The sequence below is a fragment of the Pleuronectes platessa genome, chromosome 14 (assembly GCF_947347685.1).
Source record: "Pleuronectes platessa chromosome 14, fPlePla1.1, whole genome shotgun sequence".
NCBI classification, from domain to species: domain Eukaryota; kingdom Metazoa; phylum Chordata; class Actinopteri; order Pleuronectiformes; family Pleuronectidae; genus Pleuronectes; species Pleuronectes platessa.
In genome coordinates, this window is record NC_070639.1 from 14919484 (window position 1) to 14944132 (window position 24649).

Consider the following 24649-nt stretch of genomic DNA (forward strand, 5'->3'; position numbering starts at 1 on the left):
TGCAATGACAGGAGAGTAGACTTTGGACTTTGGCTCCCCGCGAAACCAACCGCCTCCCTTTTTGTTCAAACCCGGAGAGCTTCCTTCCCCGGCCCTCCGACCATGCCAAAAGGCATGAGGCTGTAACTGAGCCTGGGGGGACAGATGGGGCCTATTTTTAGTCCCCACAGAGAGGTGTGAAGTTTCTTGGGATTTCTAAGAGCAGGGGCCATGGCTCCTTAAGGGGGCTGATGCAGCCTCTATGGCCTGTGTGCCATAGAGCCCCCCCCCATCCCCCCTAGCTCTTCCTCTGAAGCCCTTCTCTGGCCACACAGGGATTAGAAGGGGGCAGGCTAAACAAAGACACTCGCTGCCCCCCTTTTCTATTTTGTTTTACTGGAGACACTAACATCACTGGAGAGGAAGGGAATCGGATAGGGACGGGCTCTGTCTGTTTTTTTTCTCCAGCTGATGACTTGATCTTCCTTTAACGCTGTGGACGTCGTGAACTTGCGGAGGCAGTCACGGACAATCACACTGTCATCGCCTCAAAACAGAAATGGTGACGCCGGGCGAGGGCGTTCTTCGCTGTTGACAGCACGCACCGTGACATGGGGGCAAAGTATGGTTCTGAAGATGGTGATAACAGAAGCTCCACATTTACTGAACCACCTGAGTGAACCACTGTGACGACTACATATACTCTTGACAAATTCAATAATGCAAAGGTCGACTGAATGGAAGGACAATAAATTACATTTGAAATCATTTGAAACATTTTAACTTAGAGTCTGTTTAATAACATGGAGGTTGTTTATTATTTAGAAGCGAATGTTCCCCTGCTGAAGCTCGACAAGACAATAACAATAAGTCACGCTAACCTACACTGTCACTTCTGCTGCAAGTGCAAAATAAATAGAATAGGAAAGAATAGAATAGAAAGCGTTTACTGTCATTGTGCAAGGGGTATTAGCAGTACAACCAAATGAAAGCTGCTATTTCTGAAAAACAGTGCAAATTTATAAAAAAAAAGTCTAAAATCGAACAAAGGACACAGACCAATAGAAGAGGGCCTTTTCGTTGTGGCTCAAAATGGATATTGCACTTACATTTGAATATGCATGTCAACACATCCTAGTTAGGAGTTGGTAGAGTTTACGGTTCAATCCGGCCAAAGTGTGTTATAACAGAATAGAAAAAGTTAGGATAAGCAGCAACAAAACAGTTTTATTATAAAATATGACTGTTGGACATGAACTGCATCACATGGATCATTTCCCCCGCCCAAGCCTCTAAAATCCTCAGTCCTCAGAGTCAAACCTTCATGGTCGTGCAAAGTGCAGGTTCTCCCCCAGAAAACACAAGATCTGCTCCAACTCTCAGTTATTTCAAATTAAGGCTTCAAATGCATTTGTTTCCATCTTTTCAATCTAATAACCTGCACTTTTCACTCATGTCTTACTTTGGATTGTAACTGCTCTGTAATTCTTCTTTTCTGGTCTGTTTATGTCTCATGTAAAGTGTGAACTACTCAGCTGCTGAAAGCTGCCGTACAAATAAACCTGCCTCGCCTTTGAATAATATATTTTAACGTCAATATCCTGTTTAATTTCAATATCCTCCAACTATCAGACCAGTATGAGCCACCACTGTGGATCCTTGAATCTATTATTTCTGTCGTCTTGGGTCCAGGGCTTTGCTCGGAAACCTGGCAAAGAGGGCGGCGAGGGAGAGCTGCCCCCCCACCCCACCCCCCCGCCTATTTACGTCCTCCCTTAAGCTTGGTCACCATCTGAAATATACACTTGAAACTGCAGACAATGTGGGGTCCCTCCGCCGAGGACAGATACTGGAGCTCATTAGGCCGCAGGCTGAGCCAATCAGTGGAGGAATTTGGAAGGCAGCTCACCGCGGCCGTCCCAGTAATAAAGGGCCACGCTGTGCATTGCACAGTCGTCTCGTGTTCTCCCAGTTCATCGCCCAGCAATGTTCCACCATGGGCGATTCTGTTATTGATGTCATCAAAGAGCCGGGGCTGCGTTTTGAGGCCATATTTTTATTTAAGTCAATAGAGTACAGGAGAACATTATTATTGTTATCTAGATGCTTTTTTAACAAATCAAGTTTAATTGACTACTAAAATATGCTTTATTTTAATATAGGTAGATTGTGTGAAATATTTATATAGGTTAATTTGCTTTACATGCATCCAAGAGAAAAAAGTGTGAGTATGTGCAATTAATTTCCCCATAAATCTGCTCTACTTGTACATATTATAGAAAAACACTTCAGGTATTTGATTTGGGGTTTTTGAGACGAAAATATTGCCTTTATCGATTCTGCATTATTTTATCAAAGGACATTTTCCCAGTAAAGGCTTTTATGGCTTTCACTTTTCACTCTCTTTAAATATTAACATTCTGTGTGATATTTCACATTGAACAGGATTATAAATCCTCTGTGTGATGGCTGTTCTCACAGACATCTTCAGCGGGAATGATTGATGAGTGCACATGGAGTGGAGACATCAGGTAGAGGCATCGGCCTGGGCTGAGTTTCAACAGTTTCCAAAGGCCAAATTAAGAAGTGGTGATGGACAGATATTTAATCAATCCTAAGTTACCTAAGTTAAACCTAAATAAGTTGTATCAAGCAGAACAATGAGAGGCTAAGCATGGCAGCTTAATGATGATTATTACATATTCACTGTCACTTGGGATGCGTTCATGGCCTGTTTGTCATTTTAACCTCCAGAGTGACTGCATCCTCTCTCTGCTAGGCTCTGCTCTGGTGCAAATCTCTAGTCACTTGTATATACTGTGATTAATTTTGAGGGCCATAGGCTAACTAAGGTATCAGTGTGAGTACTTTCACTTGCAAAGAATCAATCAATCATATTTTATTCATAGAGCCCAATTTAAAAAATAACAATTTTCAAAATTGGGCCGATCATCCTCCGTCCTTAACCCCTCAGCAAGAGGGCAAACTCCAAAAACATTTAGCAACCATGGAGAAGCAAGTGAAGGATCCCTCTGTTAGAACGGACAGAAGTGCAAATTATGCCGTGTGTAACAAAGCATGTCAACAACATTTACAACATTCATGAGAAAAGACATAATGGAGTGGTGGATCCATGTTTAAAGAATTGATCCAAAATAAAATGTCTGACTGAGATAAAGGAGCAGTGATGACAGTTGTAATAATAGACGTATAATCAATATGTGAGATTTAATGTATATCTTAGGAATCTAGCTGTAATCGTGGTCCATCAGCTGCCACCACGATCTATAATAATGATCCATGATTGAAGATACACCATCATGATCAGAATCCAAGCAGGGAACTAATTATAATGAGACCCACCCTGCACTTGAATGCATCACCTCCCACATGACATAAATACACATTTGCATCCCTGAAGACTTGTGGTTGTCACGGCGCCTGTAAAGCTGTGACAGCCTCTACTTCACGCTGACAGCTAAATGATACCAGGCTTCTCACTTTTAAATAAATCTCATATACTGTACTGTACATATATATATATGTATATATATATATTTATAAAGAGTGAGAGCTGCAGTATCTCCTCCACATCACATGTGCCACTACAACACTGTTAATAACTGGAATACCTCTGAGTCTTTAGAGCAGGAAGTCACCACTGGATGTCAGCACAGCTCCACACGTCAAGAGAGGGAGCCGCTGTTAAATTTGGACATGAGGAACATGGGCTGTGGCTGCATGGGGCTGTAGTTCAGTTTAATAAATAGATAAAGATTTTAGTCAATGACAATTAGGACACAGGACACAGATTGGTCGGGCTATAACATATTTATTTTTTCCCTTAACATACACGTTATGTGCATGAGCATGAATGGGTTTAGATGGACCTACTTCAGGGACCCCTCCTCACATTTTTTATTGTGAAGATCTGCACGTAACATCATAGCTTTTTTTTTTTTTTTTTACAGTTACACAGTCGATTGTTCCAGGTTGTGACTTCTAGAGAGTGGAGGCATTTCCAGATCTGCACAGGTCCCATTACTCACACCCACTTTGTCCAGACTGCTGAACCCAGCAGAGTGGCAGTCAGGCAGCCTTCTCAACACAGCGCCGGTCTTGCAGTGATCAGCAAATACACGGACCGCCCTAATCCCCTCCACCATGGAGCCTGCCCATGGTCAGTTTGACGAAAAGAGAAAAGCCTGTAGAAGAGTTTGCTGCACAGAAAGTAAAGCAGGTTTCTGTTAGCAGGTGCAAGTCACAGTACAGTTTATTGTCAATGCTCTACAATGAAGACTTTGCACTTATTGTAAGTCGCTTTGGATAAAAGCGCCGGCTAAATGAAATGTAATGTAATGAATCAATAGTTCCTCTATCCCAGCATCAAGTAGAAGAAAATGAAAAAAAAAGAAAAGAAAAGTTGTTTAAAATAAAGACAAATATGGTATTTTTCTTCATAAAGAGGCTGTACGGTATTTGAAGTCTATATAATGATGCTTGTTCGTCATCTGATGGCCAGCAGCTTCAAACTGTTCCTCACAAAGATAGCTGTATAAGAGCATACACACACACACACACACACACACACACACACACACACACACACAAACACACAAACACACACGCATGCGACGGCTCCTGACCAAAACCGTATCCCTCTAACCATGACCTTGACCAATTCATGCCTAGCCTTAACCTTAACCTAAACCTAATCACATCTTTCCCCTTACCTTAAACAGCACCTAAGAAATGACGCTGACACAAAACCCTGTGTGAGGACAACACAAGCAAAGATATGACCCTGGGTGACAGAGAATCTCAGATACCTTTACCCTGATCTTACCCACCACAACTAAACCAAAACAATGGTAACGTCAACCAAACTAACCATAACTAACCCACAATTAGCCCATTGAAAGAGGTTCAGCACTCTCCCTCTCTCTCTCTCTCTTGCTCTCTCTCTCTCAAACACACATGTCTCTCTATAGTTCTGAGGACACTAATTGACACCTCCAAAGGACACCTCCTACTATCCTTAACTATCACTACCTAAACTTAATTCTAACCCTCACCCAAAAATCAGATCAACCCTCTGTATTTGTGAGGACCAGCCAAGATGTCCTCAAATTGAGGACATCTCAGGTATAAGTTGACAGCTTCAGCACAAAATGTTTCAAGCAGTAAAATATTCCAACGTCGTCCTCTGCGATCTCTTCCGGATTTCAACAGACGTGAATTAATCCCAGTTGCATCATTTCTCATGTGTCGGAAAAGAAACAAAAGGGCGTGTTCCAAGGGACCAATCCGAACGCTGTGCGCGTGGTGCGATGAGAAAAGCAACGAGCGGGCAGCCAATCAGAAGTCACTAGTTAAAGCGCTGAGTGTGTCTGTGTCTGAGGACACGAGGGGAGAGGGGAGCCCCAGCTACTCATCCATTCATGAGTTTCAGACCCAAGTTCCCCCGCGGTCCTCCTCTCAGCACCTTGCTCCCCCAGCCGCCACTCGGACCAGCAGCACTGTTAATATGACCAGGATTCTTCGGGCCTTCAGCGCAGTTAAACCCCTCAGACATGTGTGTGTGTTCGGCAGAAAACTGGGGAGCGCGTCGCCCTGCCTGAGGCTCCAAGCCGCTAAACTTTACAGTGTCAAGGTAAGAACAAGTGCGTGTGAGCGGAGATGGGTCGTCGGTGGTAAAATGGCTGAATTTGAAGTTTTCCCAAACTTTCTGCAAGCTCAGCGCTAACGCCGCAGTTTGACTCTTAACTCTGCACCGAACTCCGTAGAGAAATGAGTAAAGTCTTAGATATCTTGCTTATATACAAAAGTGCAAACACACAAAACCGTGTTACCGCCATGTGAATACTCAGCAAAGGTTGTTTATTGATTCGGCTCACACCCAATAGAATAAGACGTTCTTGTTTTAGCGTATTTTGAACTTTAGCTATAGTTGACCATTTACGGATAAAGCGCTCTTGCATCAGAAACAGCATCGTGGCAGGGCAGCATGAGCCAGTAGAAAAAGATGGTACTGTGCTGAGACATGGTCACTCTGGTGGATTGATACAAAGCCGAATTAAAACAAGACTATATTCAAGTAAAATACAATAAACACAGGAAGCCATCTGCATTTGGCTAATGTGTAATTTAGTTAAACCGCAGTAAATCAGCAGTTTTTGTAATGCAGTTTGGAAAGTTTGAAGTCAGGTCTGCGCAAATGATGATAAGCACACAGATGCAGAACCTGTGTGCATCATGTGTGGAAATGCACCCTGATTGCAATATGCCTTTACAGCACACCTTACCAAAAACTTTATAAGTTTAACATTTATAAAGTAAGTTTAAATCAGTGTCATGGTTGAAGTGTTGGTTATAATTTGACATGAATGTAAAAAAGTAAAATATGTTCAAATCTGCTCCAAAATTTGACCAGTATCACATCTTTCCACCAAGTTTTGTATTATTCCGTCCAGTAGCTTTTGTGTTACCCTGCTAACAGACAGACACATTAGTTTTAATTGATCATATACACATACACCAACAGCACATCTTGTGTTACTAAGTGAACATTTTATTTTCCTGTGATTTAAGACACTAATTCTGGTTTGACTATTGGTCCCTGGCAATGTGATGTTCAGCAGCTGGAGGTCATCTCGGGTCACCGCAACCTTTATATCCACATATTGCACGCACACACATACACACACACACAAACACACACACTGAACAGAAGAACAGAAGAACAGATTTGTGTGTCTCAGCATTCACAGCACAATCCACAGTGACCTGCAGCTTCAGCATGAAGTCCCAGAGGCTCAGTGCTCTCGCTGCTCACCATTTTAAGTGTTGCCTCTGCTCTCTCCAGTGCATCACTCCTGGGGGAGATTTTTGCTCTAACATCTGCCTGCACTCTTTCTGTTTGACTCCCGTTCAGGCCCAGACAGCCCACCTGGTCTTGGAGGATGGAACCCGGATGAAAGGGTTCTCCTTTGGGCACCATGTGTCAGCCCCTGGGGAACTCGTCTTCAATACGGGCCTGGTGGGGTAAGGAGGAGACGTGCTGACATGAATCAAAATACAAAAGTGCATTTGAACAAGTGTGTGTCAGAAGCTATGAAAACAGAAAATAAAATGTAAATATAAACACCCCTTGTACATTTCTTTAGTTAAGTTTTTCACAAGGCCATATTTTTATATAAAATCTTTAGGTATCCAGAGGCCCTGACTGACCCCAGCTACAGAGGTCAGATCCTGACCCTGACGTACCCAATAGTCGGGAACTATGGCGTGCCCAACACCCATGAGCTGGACGAGTTGGGCCTGAGGAAGAATGCGGAGTCAGAACGCATCCAGGTTAGAAACACTGCTGTGGTCCCAAGGTTTCAGGGCCTGCATTTCATTTCATCTATATGTATATAGATGATGCTTTGATTTAGTTTTGTCCTTGTCACTTCCCCGACTCGAGTTATTGACAAAGAATGTTTGTCTTGATTGTTTGAGTCGATCAACAGAAAGTTGGACGTAGATTTCATCAAGTCATTTACAACACCACTTTTATAATAGCAAAAAAAATTGAGGAATTGGGTTTTTGGGATTGTTGATTGGGCAAAACATCCTACAAAAATCAGCTATTTTCCATTTTTAAAGACAACAAATTGACCTGTTAAAGTTAAAATCTTCACAATATTCATGAAATTAAACTCCATTTTGATATTATTTTGTCAAAGTATTTTCATTCAGTAGTTAGAACGGTATAAAGTAGTTTTCATTGGTAGTGCCAGGGTCCTGAGTTGGATTCAGATTGCCTGCCCATGCATAATGAGGGATTTACAGGAACAATTTCTGCATGTGATTTCAGTGCAGTTTTGTCATCCTCACTGTTCACTCTCTTTTCACTGTGTCAGAGCTGCTCGTGAAACCGAACACTGCACTTCTAATTGAAAGCTTTCCACAGTTAAAACACGTGGCTTCTTTTATTTTGGAGTAGCCACAGGAAGTGCGGGGTGATGCATTCAGCTCATTCTTGTTTTTTCTTCAGAGGATAATTTTTGTATTGGAGATGGGCTTTGGTGATGCCATATGGAATTCTTCAGAGCTTACCCTATACTGTACAGGGCCGGCTGAGAACACCCCTCCAACAAAATAAATAATATAAATTTCGAATTGAAAAGAGAGACGATTTGGCATTATTTTTGTTACTTATTTGTGTGAGTGCCTCTGTGCAGTGTGTTTGGTTAAACTTAGACGGATACGCCAACTGATTGTTAAAAATCTGAATTTTATGTTAAAATATTTGGTCTTAAATAAATTTCGGTAGGTCTTAATAATGTTGACATTCTTTGAATCCTACGTAGTTAACCGAGTTTATAATGAGTGTTTTACCTTTTTTAAGAGACATTTATGGCGACACGCATAGCTTGTAATGTCTCAACGTGTTTCACAAACTGATAAAAACTACAGAAAAGACCAACATGGAACTGAGAATTAATGAGTCCACAAACACATCAGTCAGAATTCATCTCTGTACACACAAAAAGTATGGAAACTAACTGTCTCTGTCGGTAGTTTGTGCGATAACGTGGCGTTTCGAGGATTCTTCTCCACTCGGTAACCTCAACTTATCCTCCATTACAGGAATGATGATGTTCCTTCACATCTGTCATACCCGACATCGGTTTAAAATCTCATTAATCATGGTCTTAAATGTACTTTTTGAAACCCTGATAAAGTCGTCTGCTCTAGAATTATTTTTGAATTGCTACTACGTTGTTGTTGCTGCCACCACAATTGTCATGGGTTTCACTAAATCAATCAGGCCTGAACTAATAAATATTGCTACATTAATTGATGCACACAATTGGCAGATTAGCTGATGATTTATTGTTTGTCTTTTACATCTAAAGATACAAATAAACACAAGTGACAGAGTGTACTCTCTGTGTGTACTTCCTCATGCTCAGGATGTGCTGGCACATTTTAGTATTTTATGGCAGCTCTTGACACCAGCACACATAATCGGAGCAGGTGCAGTTTAGTTGCAAGAGTTTTAGTTTTGACCTTTCATTTATTTCCCGGGCTAATATTTGTGCGTCTGTGCCTCCAGGTATCCGGTCTCCTGGTTCAAGACTACAGCCACGAGTACAGCCACTGGAACTCTGTCAAGTCCCTGGGTCAGTGGCTCCAAGATGAAAAGGTTAGGATTCATATTACCTCCTCCTCAGGGGCCATGTTGGAGCAGTGAATAAGACTTCGCTTTTTGACAAGCTAACAATCCCTTACTTTCCCCCCCTGCAGGTTCCTGCACTGTTTGGGATCGACACCCGAATGTTGACCAAAGTTATCAGAGACAAGGTGCAGTAAATGCACAGTTCTGATCTGCTGCATCATTTAGTAAATGGACAGCCTTGATCGCTCACTGATGTTGATGTGCTCGTGGTTTCAGGGCACGGTTCTGGGGAAGATTGAATTTGACGGACAGCCCGTTGAGATATCGGACCCCAACCTGAAGAACTTGGTGGCAGAGGTCTCCACCAAGGTAACAGCTGCTACCATTTATTTTTGGTTATTTATGGACACATGACATATTTTAATGTCATATTTTAATGTCATGTGTCAGTTCAATGTTCATACCAGGTCTGACCAGGGCCACAATTACATCAGTTCAAACTGGACTCAAAACACATTTTCCTCTTTTCACAAATGACGTTGCTGATCACTAACCTTCTGTTGTGTTTGCCCGCCCCCTCGCCTGACAGGAAATCAAAGTTTTTGGAAAAGGGAACCCAATCAAAGTAGTGGCCGTTGATTGTGGCATCAAACACAACATCATCCGCCTGCTGGTTAAGGTGAGAAAGTAAAACCCTCTTGTTCATTGGGCGTCCTCGTTTAATTCCACACTCAGGAATGATGTGTCTGTGGCTCAGCCCCTAATGAACCTTCTCCGCACAAATACAGGAAAAGAAAATTGACACTTTGTTTTCTGCAACATGACCTAGAAAATTTCAGATAGTAACATTAGGTCTAAATGAATCATTCTGTAGAAGTTATTTGTGTCACGCAGCTGCAACTGAAACTGGGTTTCTTGTTTCTTTCTTTGTGCTCCACTTAACGGTTAGATGTTATTTATGATTTTGTATAATTGGTTGTAATAGTAGTGGAGGAAAAACAGCCAGCACACTTATTCCAATAGTCTGTTTATTGTCTGTTTATCATATAATTTATCTTCCTTTATTTGTTGTTGATTGGTCATTGTGTGGCAGTATGAAGATTCTCATTTGTCAAAGAATTGGTCAAATTAATAGTAATTATCATTAGGGAGGATTTTTGACTTCCTGGTTGATAAAATGGAAATGATGACGCTTTTGCTTGTTTATTGTGTTTGAGGAGAGTGAGGAAATGTGACATTTATTGTGTCATAAATCTAAATATGAATATTGTCATTGTCTGAGGACCTTGGAGTCTATTAACCCTGACTTGACTATAAGTACTGAATCTTTGTTAAACTAGAGGGGCAAATGTTGATTTAAAACTATTACATAATATTGAGGGACTCTGCCATGACCATCGTTAAGTGGCATCCTAAGACTACAGAGTGGGTCAGTGTTTCAGTATTTGTGTGCAGAGGGGGGCAGAGGTCCATCTTGTACCGTGGGACCAAGACTTGATGAGTCTAGACTACGACGGTCTGTTCATCTCCAACGGACCAGGGGACCCGTCTCTGGCCAAGACGCTCATCCAGAATGTCAGCAAGGTACAACATGGAGATTTTTTAGATCTGTAGGGCATCAGCAGAACTAAAACTGAAGTCCATAGTTCTGCAACTTGTGAAATTGGAACATAAAGAGTGGAAGTTCATGTTGAGATATTTATTTTTCTTTGAAGACTGCATCATAAGCCAAAATAAGTATCTGTATTCTCACTTGAGGGCACATCAGGTTATTTTAATTATCATTTACAGCGAGTAAAAATTAAAATGTATTTATGAATGTTATTTCCTGTAGTTACATCACGCTAAAAGTACTACAGAGTATTAGGACCATATGAAAAATGCCGTAATATTACAAGAATCAAGTAATAATTTATCGAGAAAAAAGTGAGAATATGGATATAAAGTCAGAATGTAATGAGGTTAAAAAGTTAAATTATGTGACTAAAGTCGTAATTTAACGAGAAAGAAAGTCATCATATTCCAAAAGTAGAGCAGAGTTCCACTCCTGGATCCAAAACCTTGATTTGGGTGATAATATATTCTTTTCTCTTTAAGTGGCCGTAATATTACATCGTATGATAACTTTTCTATCATGATCTAAACTAACATGAATAATAACTGTTTACATTTTGTCCTGAAGGTGCTGGAAAGTGATCGTCCCCAGCCGGTGTTTGGTATCTGCATGGGAAACCAAATCACTGCTCTGGCTGCAGGAGCTGTATCGTATAAACTGCCTATGGGCAACAGGTGAATTTGTAAATAACATAATTAAGAATATATATCAACTGTATGTAAACTCTTTAAGGAGCCTCGTAAACATTCTAGTGTCTGTGGACTTAAAGACTGTTGTAGTTAATTGTGATGCTCTAATTTTCAGCTATTTGGTATCATGTGGCCCATAAACAAATAATAAACAGTGTGGTTATTGTTCTCCAGAGGCCAGAACCAGCCAGTGCTGAATGTGATGACGGGCCAGGCCTTCATCACGGCGCAGAACCACGGCTACGGCATAGACAGCGAGTCCCTGCCCCCGGGCTGGAGCCCGCTGTTCGTTAACGCCAATGATGGCACCAATGAGGTTCATTTCTCCCACAACACTGACAAAATCGCATTTTAATATTTCTGTTGTATATGTCGACGAGTTCAGTCGAGCAAAAAATATGATTACAAATGATATTTCAGTAAGATTCACCTGTTTTTGAGATGTTTCTCAAAGAAATGCAGAACTGTGATAAACGGCAGGTTTTCTTTTGACTGTTAAACGCGCTTCTTTTCCAGGGCATCATGCACAACACTAAGCCTGTTTTCACGGCTCAGTTCCACCCGGAGGCTAAAGGGGGTCCCACAGACACAGAGGTAATTAAAAACTCTGATAGTGATGCATTAGGTACTTGAATACTACACTGAAGGTAAGTAAAGGCATATACTCGCAGGGCGCTGCAAGGGAGAAGTCAGAAAAGTCTGAGTCTGTCTGTCTCTCTGTCTTTACCTCCATCTCTCTATACCTAGATCTCATTAATCTCTATCTACATCTGTCCGTATCTCTTTATATGAATTTATACATGTTTTATTTAAATTTACAAAATGGACCCAGACTCAACAAAAGCAACATAACAGACAATATGCCAGTCCTGTAGCCTTCATCCAGCTGCTGAGTAATACTAAGCCTGCTGCAAAAATGTAGCCTCATCGTGTCCAAGCGACTGTGGCAACGTTCATGGCGTTTGCATTTTTCAGAGAGATGTTTGAGGTCCCCCCCCCCCCCCCCGTCGTTGGCCACAGTACCTCGCTGCTGACACTCTGAAACAGGAAACAGGGGAGGCAACCAAAGCCGCTACTGCCTGTATTTATATCTCTGTATATCACTTTTTATTCTAAATTTGTATCACTATATATCTTTATCTCTTTGTATCTAAACAATACATGCAGCTTTATCTCTTGACCTATATCTATAATGTTATATCTATATTGATATAATCATGGCTGCGTCAGGGCTCAGGTGGAGGAGCGCTCACTAACAGTGTCTCTCCGTGTCCTTGCACAAACCCGTTGATTGTTCTGTGCTCCGGTTCCTGTCACACGTGGCAGACGAGGACTGCAGTTCAAGTTCTGGTCAAAGTATGTTGTAACCTCTGTCATGTGGAGGCAGAATAATAAGACCTGTCCTCCACACCACAACATAGACCTGACAGCTCAGTGGGAGATATCTTTGCTTCCACCTGGGCTGGACTGCGGGAGACATCACCAGCAATTTGCATGGGGGGGGGCGCATGACAAATGTCTTACCGGCAGGGAGGTGCAATGTTTTTTTAATGTATCTGTCTCAGACATGGAGAATACTATTGATTTTTTTTCTGCGAATTTTTTGAATAACATGACAAGAGGATACGTTTACTTGTCTGTCAGTAAACAGTCAGTTACAGTTTATTATCGAAACTTCAGACACAGTTACCACAGCTGACATTTTTCACTGCAGCCGAACTACTTACCCTTTTGTAACTGAAGCCCCAAATACGTTTCCCTGGATTGTAGATCCAGCTCCTGTTCAACCCCAGATACATGGACTAATACAGTATTTACTCTATAAACTTTGAGTGGCTGAGGAAACACCAGCATGCACTCTGCCGGATTACATCATGTGCTTCTCTAAAAAGTTGCTTTGCCAATAAATCTGCTTAATTGTACCATGCAGCCAGTCCCAATATATTTCAACACGGAAATATATATAAATTGCAAATCTGCTTCATACAGACATTACATTTTTGGTATCACTTTATCCCTTTGATGCAAAAGCTTTGTGACAACTTTTCAGAAGCAAGAAAAGTGACCGTAGGAATCTGTAAATGTACTTTTCAAATCCTTGTTGTATTGGCATTTCTCTCTCTGTCCACAGTTCCTCTTTGATACCTTCATATCGTTGATCAAGAAAGGAAAGGGCGCCAACCTGGTGTCAGTCATGCCCAAGAGACCCCACATACCCCCGAGAGCTAAGGTAAAGCACGATGCTCGGGTTCAGCATGTTCACCTCAAGCCTCTGAACTGTGATTTGTTTAAACATTGGCTTAAAAGAGAATATACCAAATGGATCACTTTACAGGAAACTACCAGGATTGAGTCGACAAGGAACCAAGTTTTAAGTATGAAAAATGCTGCTTGTAACTAGCTTTTTTTTAAATCAGGGTCACGATATGAGCACTGAGAAAGAGGATGAATGGAGGTTAATGCTGTGCAGTATCAGTTGGTGTAACCTGCAGTTAATCACTGTGGTCATAGTCTGTTTGTGTTCATGCAGGTGTCGAAGGTGCTGGTGCTGGGCTCTGGAGGCCTATCCATCGGTCAGGCTGGAGAGTTTGACTACTCTGGATCTCAGGCCATTAAAGCCTTGAAGGTGAGAGGTAGTAACACAACGTCCTGATGCAGTTTGAATGGGATCTGCACCAAAAAAACATCAACATCATTCTCAAGTATGGTTGAAGAGGATATCAACCTGCATCAATATAATGTGCAGTGTGATATGAGAAGAGAACTAATGTCACATATCATGTCAAATAATTGACGCTTCAAATTCATAACTTATCCTGTTTTTAGTAATTCATGTCATTTTCATGCTGTGACATTTAAAATGTCTGTGTTGTAAAACTCAGAAAAACCAATGCCAGTTAATAAAAAACATGGGATCACATGTGAAATACAGAACAGGAATGTTGTCAAAGTAACACTGACAACTAATCATCACACTCACACTTTTTTAAATTGTAACATTTGACTGTGTGTGCATGTTGTAGGAGGAGAATCTGAAGACGGTGCTCATGAACCCAAACATAGCCTCGGTTCAGACCAACGAGGTGGGATCCAAACAGGCCGACTCGGTCTACTTCCTGCCCGTCACGCCACAATTTGTAACTGAGGTGATCAAGACCGAGCGTCCGGACGGCATCCTGCTCTCTATGGGCGGACAGACTGCGCTCAACTGTGGTAAGACGAGCACTTGTTTGGTTGCATAAGTGGAATCAGTGTTTTACATATTTTTTTCCTGGCTTGGGTTTTAACCATATATCTCTATTTGTGTTTGTGTGGCGTTCAGGAGTAGAGTTGTTCCAGCGTGGCGTCCTGGAGAAGTACGGGGTGAAGGTGCTGGGAACCCCGGTGGAGTCCATCATGGCCACAGAGGACAGACAGCTTTTTGCTGACAAACTGAATGAAATCAATGAGAAGATCGCGCCCAGTTTCGCTGTGGAGTCGGTGAGGACCCCAACACACAAATACACTTCCTGTCCAGTCACCTCCCAAGTCTGTGTAGCATCGAATAGAGAGATCTTTATTCTCCATGTCCTGTAATTGGTTATTAAAGCTTTATTTAATTTTTTTGGGGAGTAATATTTGTGTTCATCTTCCAGGTGACTGATGCGTTGAAAGCAGCAGAGCGGATTGGATACCCAGTGATGTTACGATCGGCCTATGCCCTGGGAGGTCTGGGCTCTGGTCTCTGTGCCAACAAAGAGATCCTCGAGGAAACCGCCAACAAGGTCAGAATAAATCCTGCTCAGCCGGCTGGTTGACATTTGGCTACAATTTTATAATAGTTTTTCTCTGTATTTAATTGTCAAAACCAGCAAATGAAGCATTTTCCCTCAGAATTTTACTGACAAACTTTTAGCTTTGTACCTTCACCTGTTTGCAGCACAAACCTGCACAAAGATAAAAGCTTTGAAATTGTTCAGATATGTGTCTTTGGTCCTCTTCCACGAAAGGAACAGTTCTCTGTTGCTAAGCAACATTCCTTTGTGCTCGTCCAGTATCCAGCTTCATGTCTGGCAGCTCAGTGGTTTCTAATGTGTGATCCCATAACTGCAAAATGAACTGTCTCTGCTAGACTGTATTAGATGGACACACATTGCTTTTATGCAATGCACTGTCTTCTGCAGGTTTTGGTATTTAAATAAAAAATACATCATCATTTAATATTTTATTATCATTTTGAGGTATCAGTTGAAAATCTTTGTTGACCAGATATTGTTGGTGGCGTTTAGGCTGGTTTGTATCAAATTACAGGGCAGAGAACTAGTTCTTAAAGTCTGTGTTTAAAAAACCTGAGGCAAACACTTTTCTTCACCCCCATATCCTTGTTATAAAAAATATCTTTATGTTAATAACTATCATAGCATGCACCAGTAGAAAGTTGCATGGGGGACTGCAGGTTCTCAGAATTTAAGACCTTAAAGTGTTGATATGTTCCATCATGCTTTAAATTTAATATATGTAAATATATAAAGAAGTCATATTTTGGCAGCATGTATAGCTTCTAATGTCTCCAGGTGTTGTAGTTATTTCTCAGTGACTCAGATATAAGCATGTTGTAATCAAACTACAAACAACACCTTAACAACCACAGTTAATGTCATTTTACTTCTATAAATCAAATTTCAAATCCGTCATAGTTGACATATAGTGGGTCTTAATTTAACTCATTATATTCTTAAAACCTGCTGACAAAGCATCTACATTGATGATGTTCTGTGCGTATCCATCCTAGGCCCTGGTCATGAGCAGTCAGATCCTGGTGGAGAAGTCTCTGATGGGCTGGAAGGAGGTGGAGTATGAGGTGGTGCGAGACGTGGCTGATAACTGCGTCACCGTGTGCAACATGGAGAACTTCGACCCACTGGGCATTCACACAGGTACCAAACAGAAAGATTCCATACACACTGAATAATAACTTCCTCTTCTGACAGTCTCTGTTTTGTCCGTCATTCCCTATGTACCTATCCGTCTGTTCCAGTCTTTTGAAAACAATATTTCAAAAGCCCCGAGGGAATCTCTTAAAATGTGGTGCAAATGTTCCCGTTGACTCACGGATTAGCTGATTAGATTTGGGTTGTCAAATGTCAAATTGGCCTCATGTGAGTCTGGAAAAAATTATTATGTAGACTGAATCTGTAGAAGTGTGTGGAGGCCACAGTGCAGTAATTCCACTATGATCTGGTGTGTTTGATTTACCTCTGTTTGCTGCTTGTATTCTTGTTGTTCTCAGCTGAGCGAGTTACTCATGTTGACCGAGCTCGCTGCCTCACCTGGTGACAGGATGTAGGACAGCGGTCGGCATTATTTTTGTTGTTGTTGTTGTTGTTTCTACAGATCAAGAAAAGCACGGAAAATCAATAGTTGAATGGCAAAGTTAAGCCTTTGGGTTTAGCTCAGTTCTCATAGCCAACATCCAGCCCTCGTACTGACTGAGACACTTAAAGTGTACATAAGATGAAAGGTGGTTTGTGTTCTTCTTGTGTACTTTACAAAGTCCAGAGGATAAACCGAAAAGTATTGTTTTATCTAAAATGCAATATGTTTCTGGGCCCAGAGTTCCCTTCACCTTATAAATATTTACCTCTGCCAAGGATGTTATATTTTCATCTGCGTTTTTTGTAGTATGATACAAAACTACTCATCCGATTTCCATGAAATTTTGTGGAGGGAAGGGGATGACCCGAAGAAGAACACATTACATTTAGGGACAGATAGAGGAATTCGGCTTTCTTTAACATTGCGAGAGAGGGCTTATTTCCACCTTCTCCTTGATTTCTCAAAGAATAATATTTGATATTCATGAATGTTTGTGATTTGGTGCAGATCCAAATATAAATCTGGATCTAGTGAATCTAAATTATTCGTATATTATTCAACCAAAGGAAGGAAAGGAAATAGACATTTTAGATAAGAGTTGCATGGTGATATTCTTTAAATGGGATTTTGGTACCTCTCAGTTTAAAATCCAAATGAGAAGCACACTTTTGTTGCACTTTCTCATCCACCAAAAAACTGTTAATATATAATAAGTCGCTCTAACCCCTCAACTTCTTCTTCTTCAGGTGACTCTATAGTAGTGGCACCGAGCCAGACGCTGTCGAACGAGGAGTACCACATGCTCCGTGAGACGGCCATCAAGGTGGTCCGTCACCTTGGCATTGTAGGTGAATGCAACATCCAGTATGCTCTCCACCCTTTGTCCCTGGAGTACTGCATTATTGAGGTGAACGCCCGGCTCTCCAGAAGCTCGGCTCTGGCATCCAAAGCCACTGGGTGAGATGATTAGTCCACGTGAACACAACACACATACTACGGTTTCAAATCCAATCTAAAAGGCCTATTGAGGAGAAGGTAATATGCAGTATATAGAATTATGTGTCTCATGGGATTTTCCCTTGAAGCTCAGTGATTATGTCTAATCATTTGCCAAAAGGTTTATGATCTCTAAAAAAAATTGAAAGATGAGTTCCTCTGCACCTTCAGAACACACACACACACACACACACTGAAAGGTAATTATAAATGTATATAATATGTCAAATGTTTGACAAAAAGAAGGTCTGGGATATTTTTCTAGTTTTATTCAGATTATTCTGTGACTGTTGTCCATCATCAGTTTATTTTCTTCTTCTTTGCTCTGTCCTTGTCTCACAGGTACCCGTTAGCATTTGTAGCTGCTAAGCTGGCACTGGGAATCCCCCTACCAGAGATCAAGAATGCCGTATCGGAGAAGACCACGGCCTGCTTTGAACCCAGTCTGGACTACATTGTCACCAAGATCCCCCGCTGGGACCTGGACCGCTTCCAGGGCATGTCCAGTGAAATAGGCAGTTCCATGAAGAGTGTCGGAGAGGTGGGGGAGGACCCACGGATAAACACTCACATCCTCACCAGCTTATTTACTGTGCTCACAGCGATATTTTATCTTCTTGTAATCTCCTCTTCTGGATTCAGGTGATGGCAGTGGGCCGGACCTTTGAGGAGAGTGTGCAGAAGGCCCTGCGGATGTGTCATCCATCAGTGGACGGCTTCGTGCCCCACCTGCCACTCAAGAAACCCTGGTCTGACACCCAGGACTTGCAGCAGGAGCTGGCCGTGCCCTCCAGCACCCGCATCTTCTCCATCGCCAAGGTACACTAATCTTTCACCGCGTTAATAATGAATGACACCAACTACAGTTTTCTCATTAAAATCACATTTTGAAGTGTCAAATAAGAATTATCATGAAAAAATCATGAAACGCGGGGAAGAAAAATGTGTCCCTGGCCTTCCTGCATGCCGAGCCGTGAATGCTTAATTGTGTGGAAATGCTTGTCTTTGAAATTGAGATTGACTTAAATAGATGCAGAGGTGTTATAGGTTGTTATACTTCCTGGGAAACACCCGTAAACAGTGATTATCTAACTGACAGCAGGGTCTTCTCAGATATCTACTAATGTGGTTAATCATCAATACGTTTTATTTATTTTTTCTTGCCTGGTACTTTGCTGTTAGACTGTTTTTCTCATATAAAGAGGTTTGGGTGAAACAACACTTTTAAAAGCGCAGAGTCAAGCTCTGTCATTCTGACACAGAGAAGCCGCATGGACACATACAAGGTTAAAACCACTACAGGTCCGGCTCTTGTGGCAGAGAAGCACCAGAGGTTGTGTCAGTGTCGAAACCTCCAGCTATGTGAGCTCCGTGTCGTGACAGCGCAGACGGATATGTTCCCTTAAGTGTGGAGTGAGATCATCGGCGATGGGACATCATTAGGGATTAATGAGCCATATCTCATCTGCAGGCAATCAAACGCCAGATACAGACGTAGTCAAAAGTGTTGGTGCCCTCGCAAATCATTAAAAGATGTCTCCGTTCCAGAAGGGTGTAGAAATTAAAAGCTCCATTACGATGCGTACCTACCTGCCTTTTGTCTGCAGTGGAATCAAACAAAGAAAATAGCTGAATTATTGCTTCTTCTTCAAAGTCTCTATTATTGGCGCCCGTTAGAAGTGGTAATAAATAAATGGATTATAGTGACATTTCAAGCAGGCTCTTTTTTAATTATTGTCAACAATTTTTTGGAAGTCATTCAGTGTATTAAAATGAAGGAAAGTTCTCATCGTGCTGTTTTGGTAATATCATTATTTTAGTATAAGCAGCTTTTCTTCCGTTCCTGTGACCACTTGCTTACATTTTGTAAGTTTAAGGTTCCGAATAATCAGGTCAGCTCGGGCGTCACTTTTATTACAGCTCACAGTTTTGTCTTTTGGTTTATTGGGGGGTGGTAACCAACTTCAAGGTGCATTACCGCCATACACTCATAGCTTCAATATCCTAATTCTTCTTCTCCTTCTTCCCCATTCGGTTCTGTATCTCTTATCAACCTTCATATTTGATAGCTTCTCCTTTTTCTTCGTTTGTTCGTTCAATTGTACTTGTTATAAGGCAGTTGAATGGTCCAGAGATGACAAACAGCCTCACCTTTGATCGTTAATGAGCCGCAGTGCCTCTGCGAGACTGTGCTGTGGACAGACGAAACACAATCAGAGCTTTCCGAAGTCACATTAGATCCATGTTTACACATGAGGTTAATAAATAAAGCATTCAAAGAACGGAACCCCCCCCCCCCCCAGGGAGGCTCGGGTTATGTTATTTTGGTGCATCTGGCACGGGGTGATTCAGCAGGTTATCAAATATTTATTGGATGTAAACCTTCAGTATGTTGCTGCTACTTTAGCAACTCAGGCAGTTATCAATTCTCAAAAGCACCAAAACACGGCAGGATTCTCTGACAATGGTTACATAGTCTAATATAGATCATAGAATGTGATTACGTTTGAAAAGATAGGTACTGAAATATGCTAGATCTATGGGATTTGAAATATTCCACTGAAAGTTATAATAATCACTGGCAGCTTCATCTGCAGCTCCTGATGTCATAGGTTCAACTGACTTTACAGACCGCTCACTAAAATCCATTTGATGCCAAAAGTGGCAAAGTAATATTATATATCGTTCACTCTTTGGACTTGAAGGAATGACCATCAAATTGTAACAGGCTTTTAATTAAAAGCAACTGATTATTAGAATTTGTTTAAACTTTGTGAAACCTACTGGATGTCTACAACAAAGCACCCGTACGATGAACCTGTCAAAGGTAACACTGCGTCTGTTTGGTGCCCGGTGTGTTTTAGGCTCTCCACGGTGGCATGAGTGTGGATCAGATCCACCAGCTGACGTTCATCGACAAGTGGTTCCTCCACAAGCTCCGCAGGATAACACAGATGGATCAGCACCTGGCAAACTACAAGAGGTAAAGTTCAATGTGACGTCCCTAGCGTGCCTGTCAGTTCCTCTGCTGCTGAATTGTGGATTAAAGGGATATGATTCATTTTAGCATTTAAAGTTGTTTAATGCTTCTGATTTACTTTTACGTTTGTACAGTGCTGATGTGCCTGTTTGTGACTCTGCAGTGTGTTTTCTGATTATCCTTTAGACCTAGACTAACAGTTACTCTTTATTATAATAATAATAATAATATACGCCTCCTGCAACTCCCCAAGAAGCTAGTTTTACACCACTGACAAGAAGCCAACTTCTTAACTGTAAAAGTCACAAAGTAGTTAACAACGTGTGCGTCAGCCGGGTTCATAAGTTTCCTTTGTGTCCCGTGGAAACACATCTGTTGTCTGCTGTGCTGCTTGCACTATGCTCTTGTGTTTGTCAGTGTTGTGTTTATTTGTAGCATATTTAATAGTGTTGCATGTATTTGCAACACTACCGCTGTTTTCTTGAATTTGCTTTTGTTTTGTCTATTTAAGGCTGCTGCACATTTAGAGGATAATGGGGCTGATTTAGGACCCATAAGCCCCTCCAGTCTGTACATCCGCCTGTGGAGTTGACCCTGGAATCATTTTAACCACATTTGCCCTATATCAATTTTTATCTCCCTATTTCTGCAGTATAGATTTAGTTGGTTTGCAGATTAACTTTGGCCCTTTGCTTCAGGTGGTTCACATTGACTTAAATAGATCAAAAGTTTCAGCTAAATTCTTTTCTTTGTTTTAAACTTTTGAATTAAGTCTCATTCTTATTTTATTGGCATTTCATTACAATGCAAAAAAATTCAGAAACACAAACACTGTGATGGCTCGCGGCGTCTACAATATACATACAGTCGGTACGTAGGCTGCTGTGTATGAATCAAAGTTATGTGCCTCAGGAAACCACCCAAGATTTGATTTAAAACATGCATGAATGGATGTGGAGGCTTTGTTTTCGTACCATCTCTTTAAGTAAAATTTTCTTCCATGCAGGTTTGCTTAGACAGCCTCTAATCCCTGCTTCCTTCTTTGCATGCTTCCACAAGAGAGAGTTGAGAGTTAGAAATTGACAAATTATATAAAAAGGACACCATTTTTGGGACTTATTTTTTTCTAAATTACTGAGCATTCTTCAGTTCGAAAATGTCGGTCCTCATAAATGAGATGAGCCCCAGTCTCTTCACGTCCGTGTCTCTTTCCCTGCCGCGGTTCACCTCCTCTCAGCCGCTGCCCTCGCTGTCTATCTGCCCTCTGGCTCTTACCTGGACAGCTCAAATCAAAGCCGCTGTGAATTTTCATGGCTCAGCCACAGGTAACCCGCTGCTTTCCTCTGACTGAGCTGTTTAATAATTAATGCCTGGCTGTCTGGTGGGCTGCCACCGCTACACGCTGACACACAGAAGTGCTGTTGTAGTCTCCACTGCCTCTGGAGCAGGGGACATTGGGATGGAGACACAACAATAGGCTGCTGGGGGCTGACTGATGGAGCGTAGCGCTGAGTACAGCTGGACTTCGGGCTCTGCTGACTTGATGTTGGTGTGCATTGGAGCGTTGGTTCTTTTATTGCTGCAGCTTGGACTAGTGGATATTTAATATATTTAATGATCTGTATTTGTACAAGAGTCACTAAGAAGAATTTAAGTACATGTGTGTTTGCATTTAAAGTGGGAAGGAGATATCTGAACAGACGAGGTCAGTTGAGACACATTCTAATGCCAGATGTGAACTGACCAACTTAGAGCTGTTCACTTGTGATGAGATCACCTGAGGAAGAGGAAGATGCCAATACCTGATTTAAACACGGCCTGTAAACCCAGTTATTGGGTTTGTATGCTGCATCAACATATTATCATCCACACTCCATATCCTTTACGAAGGTTTAAAAGACTATGATGAGACACAGTCACAGTTTCTGTATCTTTGCCTCCAGAACCAGTGGAGTACTTGATAATGACTGCAGTGTTCCTAATGGAGACCTGGCAAACACTTCATATGTTAAAGCCTGATTACACAAAGCAGAACACCAGTACACCTGCGTGTGAGGACATAGATCATTAGGTATATATAAGCTCCCGGGCATGACATGAATTACAATTAAGAGTACAGCAATTACGCAACACACAACAGCATCATTCTAATACGGTTCAGACTTAATTAACTGAGAAATTAACAAACTGAAAAGTGTGAAATCACAGAAATTGCTTCTCGTCACCGTCAAGTTCAGTTGGATTGTGAGCGGCTGCATGTTTTTATAATCATGTGCGAGTCTGTGACAGTTCTGATCCCTCTCTCACTGTACACACACTGTGTTGATGCGTTTCAAGGTTTATTTATGTGTGAAGTTCAGATTGTGAAGGATTTACCTCTGACTCCAGCTGGTTTTCAGGTGGGATAAGACCAGAAATTCCCCCCCAAGAAGCTCTGAGTGAATGTCTCGACTTGATTTCTTGATTCTGACTCTCTCCTCGCGTTGTTCCTGGGGTTTGTTATTCCTGGGCCCAGCTGTGTGCAGTGGGAGTTAAAATACATTCGAAAATGTTCAATACTGTTAAGCTACAAGGTCATGAATAATTCATTTGGCTTCGCCAGATATGAGAATTCCTCTGTGTCGTCTCTAACTGCAACATTATGGGAAGTATTAGTTTTCTTAGGGGGAGCGAGATGAGATGATCAATACGACTGTCATCCCAGTGCATCCATGTGTTTAGTTTAACTTGGCACAAAAGCAGAAATCGAAGGGAGACAATTGGCCGAACTCTGTCAGAGGAGCATTCCAGTTACTCTATAGCTGCCATTTTTACACAGTGTATAGATCTTTCACACTGAAAACATCTATCAGGTACTGTCCTAACTGGATACCCAGCTGACTTCTAATGTATTGCTGCATAGCTTTCTGGGAAATATCGCTCGACATGCTATTAAAAAAAAGTTTAAAAGGAATATTTTGTATAGATCTTAATAATATAACTTCCCCTTGGGTTAGGGTTAGGCATTTTGCGACGTCGACATATAACAAATAGCAGCTGCTTGACAACACATCCCCTGGGTTTCAAGTAGTAGGACCTTACATTGACATGAGTCATAGTCAGACACTCTGTGTAACATGCAAACAGGAATATGAAGGAAATATTCTATTAGGAACTCATGTAAACATTGTAATTGGTGTGATGTCTTATTCACAATCGTGGAAATGTAGTGAGCGACGCATTGTGATGCAGAAACCATGTTTTCCTGCCACAGCAAAGCGTCTTTCACTTCTTGAAGCTCCTGCAGATCTGACACATAGGCCGACATGTTGATCAACAAGAGAAATGTAACTAACAGTCACAACAGAACTAAAAGATATTTTGTTCCACGTTTAAGAGCAAATATACTTTGATAATTGTGAACACCTCTGTACCTATAACAACATAATTGCTTTCTTTTTTATTATAATTCATGATAGATGGGTTTAAATGTACAGTTATTTCACACATCTGTAAATGAGGATGCAAGGAGAGATATTCAAGATATTTTGAGGTTTGTTTTTAGTCTTGACTGGTTGAGCACTTTTATTCTGAAGGAGCCCCATTGTCCGATTATGATTTCTCGCTCAGTTCTTACTCTGTCTGGTTTCACTGTTTCTCTTTGATATGCTCCAGGGCTTGTGTTTACTTTAAATTCACTCCAGTAACTTTATTTACATCCATTGATTCAGACTTGATCCTTTCACTAATCCCGAGGTAGTTAAACCTCTTTAAAAACCTCTCCTCTTTTCTCCTCTTCCTCTTCCATTATGTGCAGGCAGCCCCATTTGGCAATGCAGTAAAAGACTAACCAACAATCATTATAGACAGCTAACTGCACTGTTCAGTCA

The 24649-nt window shown here is 41.4% G+C and overlaps 1 protein-coding gene across 2 annotated transcripts in view; it reads left to right on the forward strand.

Moving 5' to 3' along the window:
* The first annotated feature begins 5353 nt into the window (after nucleotides 1-5353).
* cps1 (carbamoyl-phosphate synthase 1, mitochondrial) overlaps nucleotides 5354-24649 on the forward strand; it is a 45462-nt gene continuing 26166 nt past the window's right edge. For both annotated transcript variants that reach the window (XM_053440429.1, XM_053440430.1), the window contains exons 1-21: nucleotides 5354-5632; nucleotides 6914-7023; nucleotides 7188-7332; nucleotides 9083-9172; nucleotides 9274-9330; nucleotides 9422-9514; nucleotides 9735-9824; nucleotides 10601-10729; nucleotides 11328-11434; nucleotides 11624-11765; nucleotides 11966-12043; nucleotides 13581-13679; nucleotides 13980-14075; nucleotides 14473-14662; nucleotides 14772-14929; nucleotides 15085-15213; nucleotides 16221-16365; nucleotides 17551-17761; nucleotides 18143-18341; nucleotides 18443-18619; nucleotides 20665-20783. In XM_053440429.1, the coding sequence (XP_053296404.1) occupies nucleotides 5507-5632; nucleotides 6914-7023; nucleotides 7188-7332; nucleotides 9083-9172; nucleotides 9274-9330; nucleotides 9422-9514; nucleotides 9735-9824; nucleotides 10601-10729; nucleotides 11328-11434; nucleotides 11624-11765; nucleotides 11966-12043; nucleotides 13581-13679; nucleotides 13980-14075; nucleotides 14473-14662; nucleotides 14772-14929; nucleotides 15085-15213; nucleotides 16221-16365; nucleotides 17551-17761; nucleotides 18143-18341; nucleotides 18443-18619; nucleotides 20665-20783 (2690 nt within the window). In that variant the 5' untranslated portion in view covers nucleotides 5354-5506. The remainder of the gene's footprint in view (nucleotides 5633-6913; nucleotides 7024-7187; nucleotides 7333-9082; nucleotides 9173-9273; nucleotides 9331-9421; nucleotides 9515-9734; nucleotides 9825-10600; nucleotides 10730-11327; nucleotides 11435-11623; nucleotides 11766-11965; nucleotides 12044-13580; nucleotides 13680-13979; nucleotides 14076-14472; nucleotides 14663-14771; nucleotides 14930-15084; nucleotides 15214-16220; nucleotides 16366-17550; nucleotides 17762-18142; nucleotides 18342-18442; nucleotides 18620-20664; nucleotides 20784-24649) is intronic.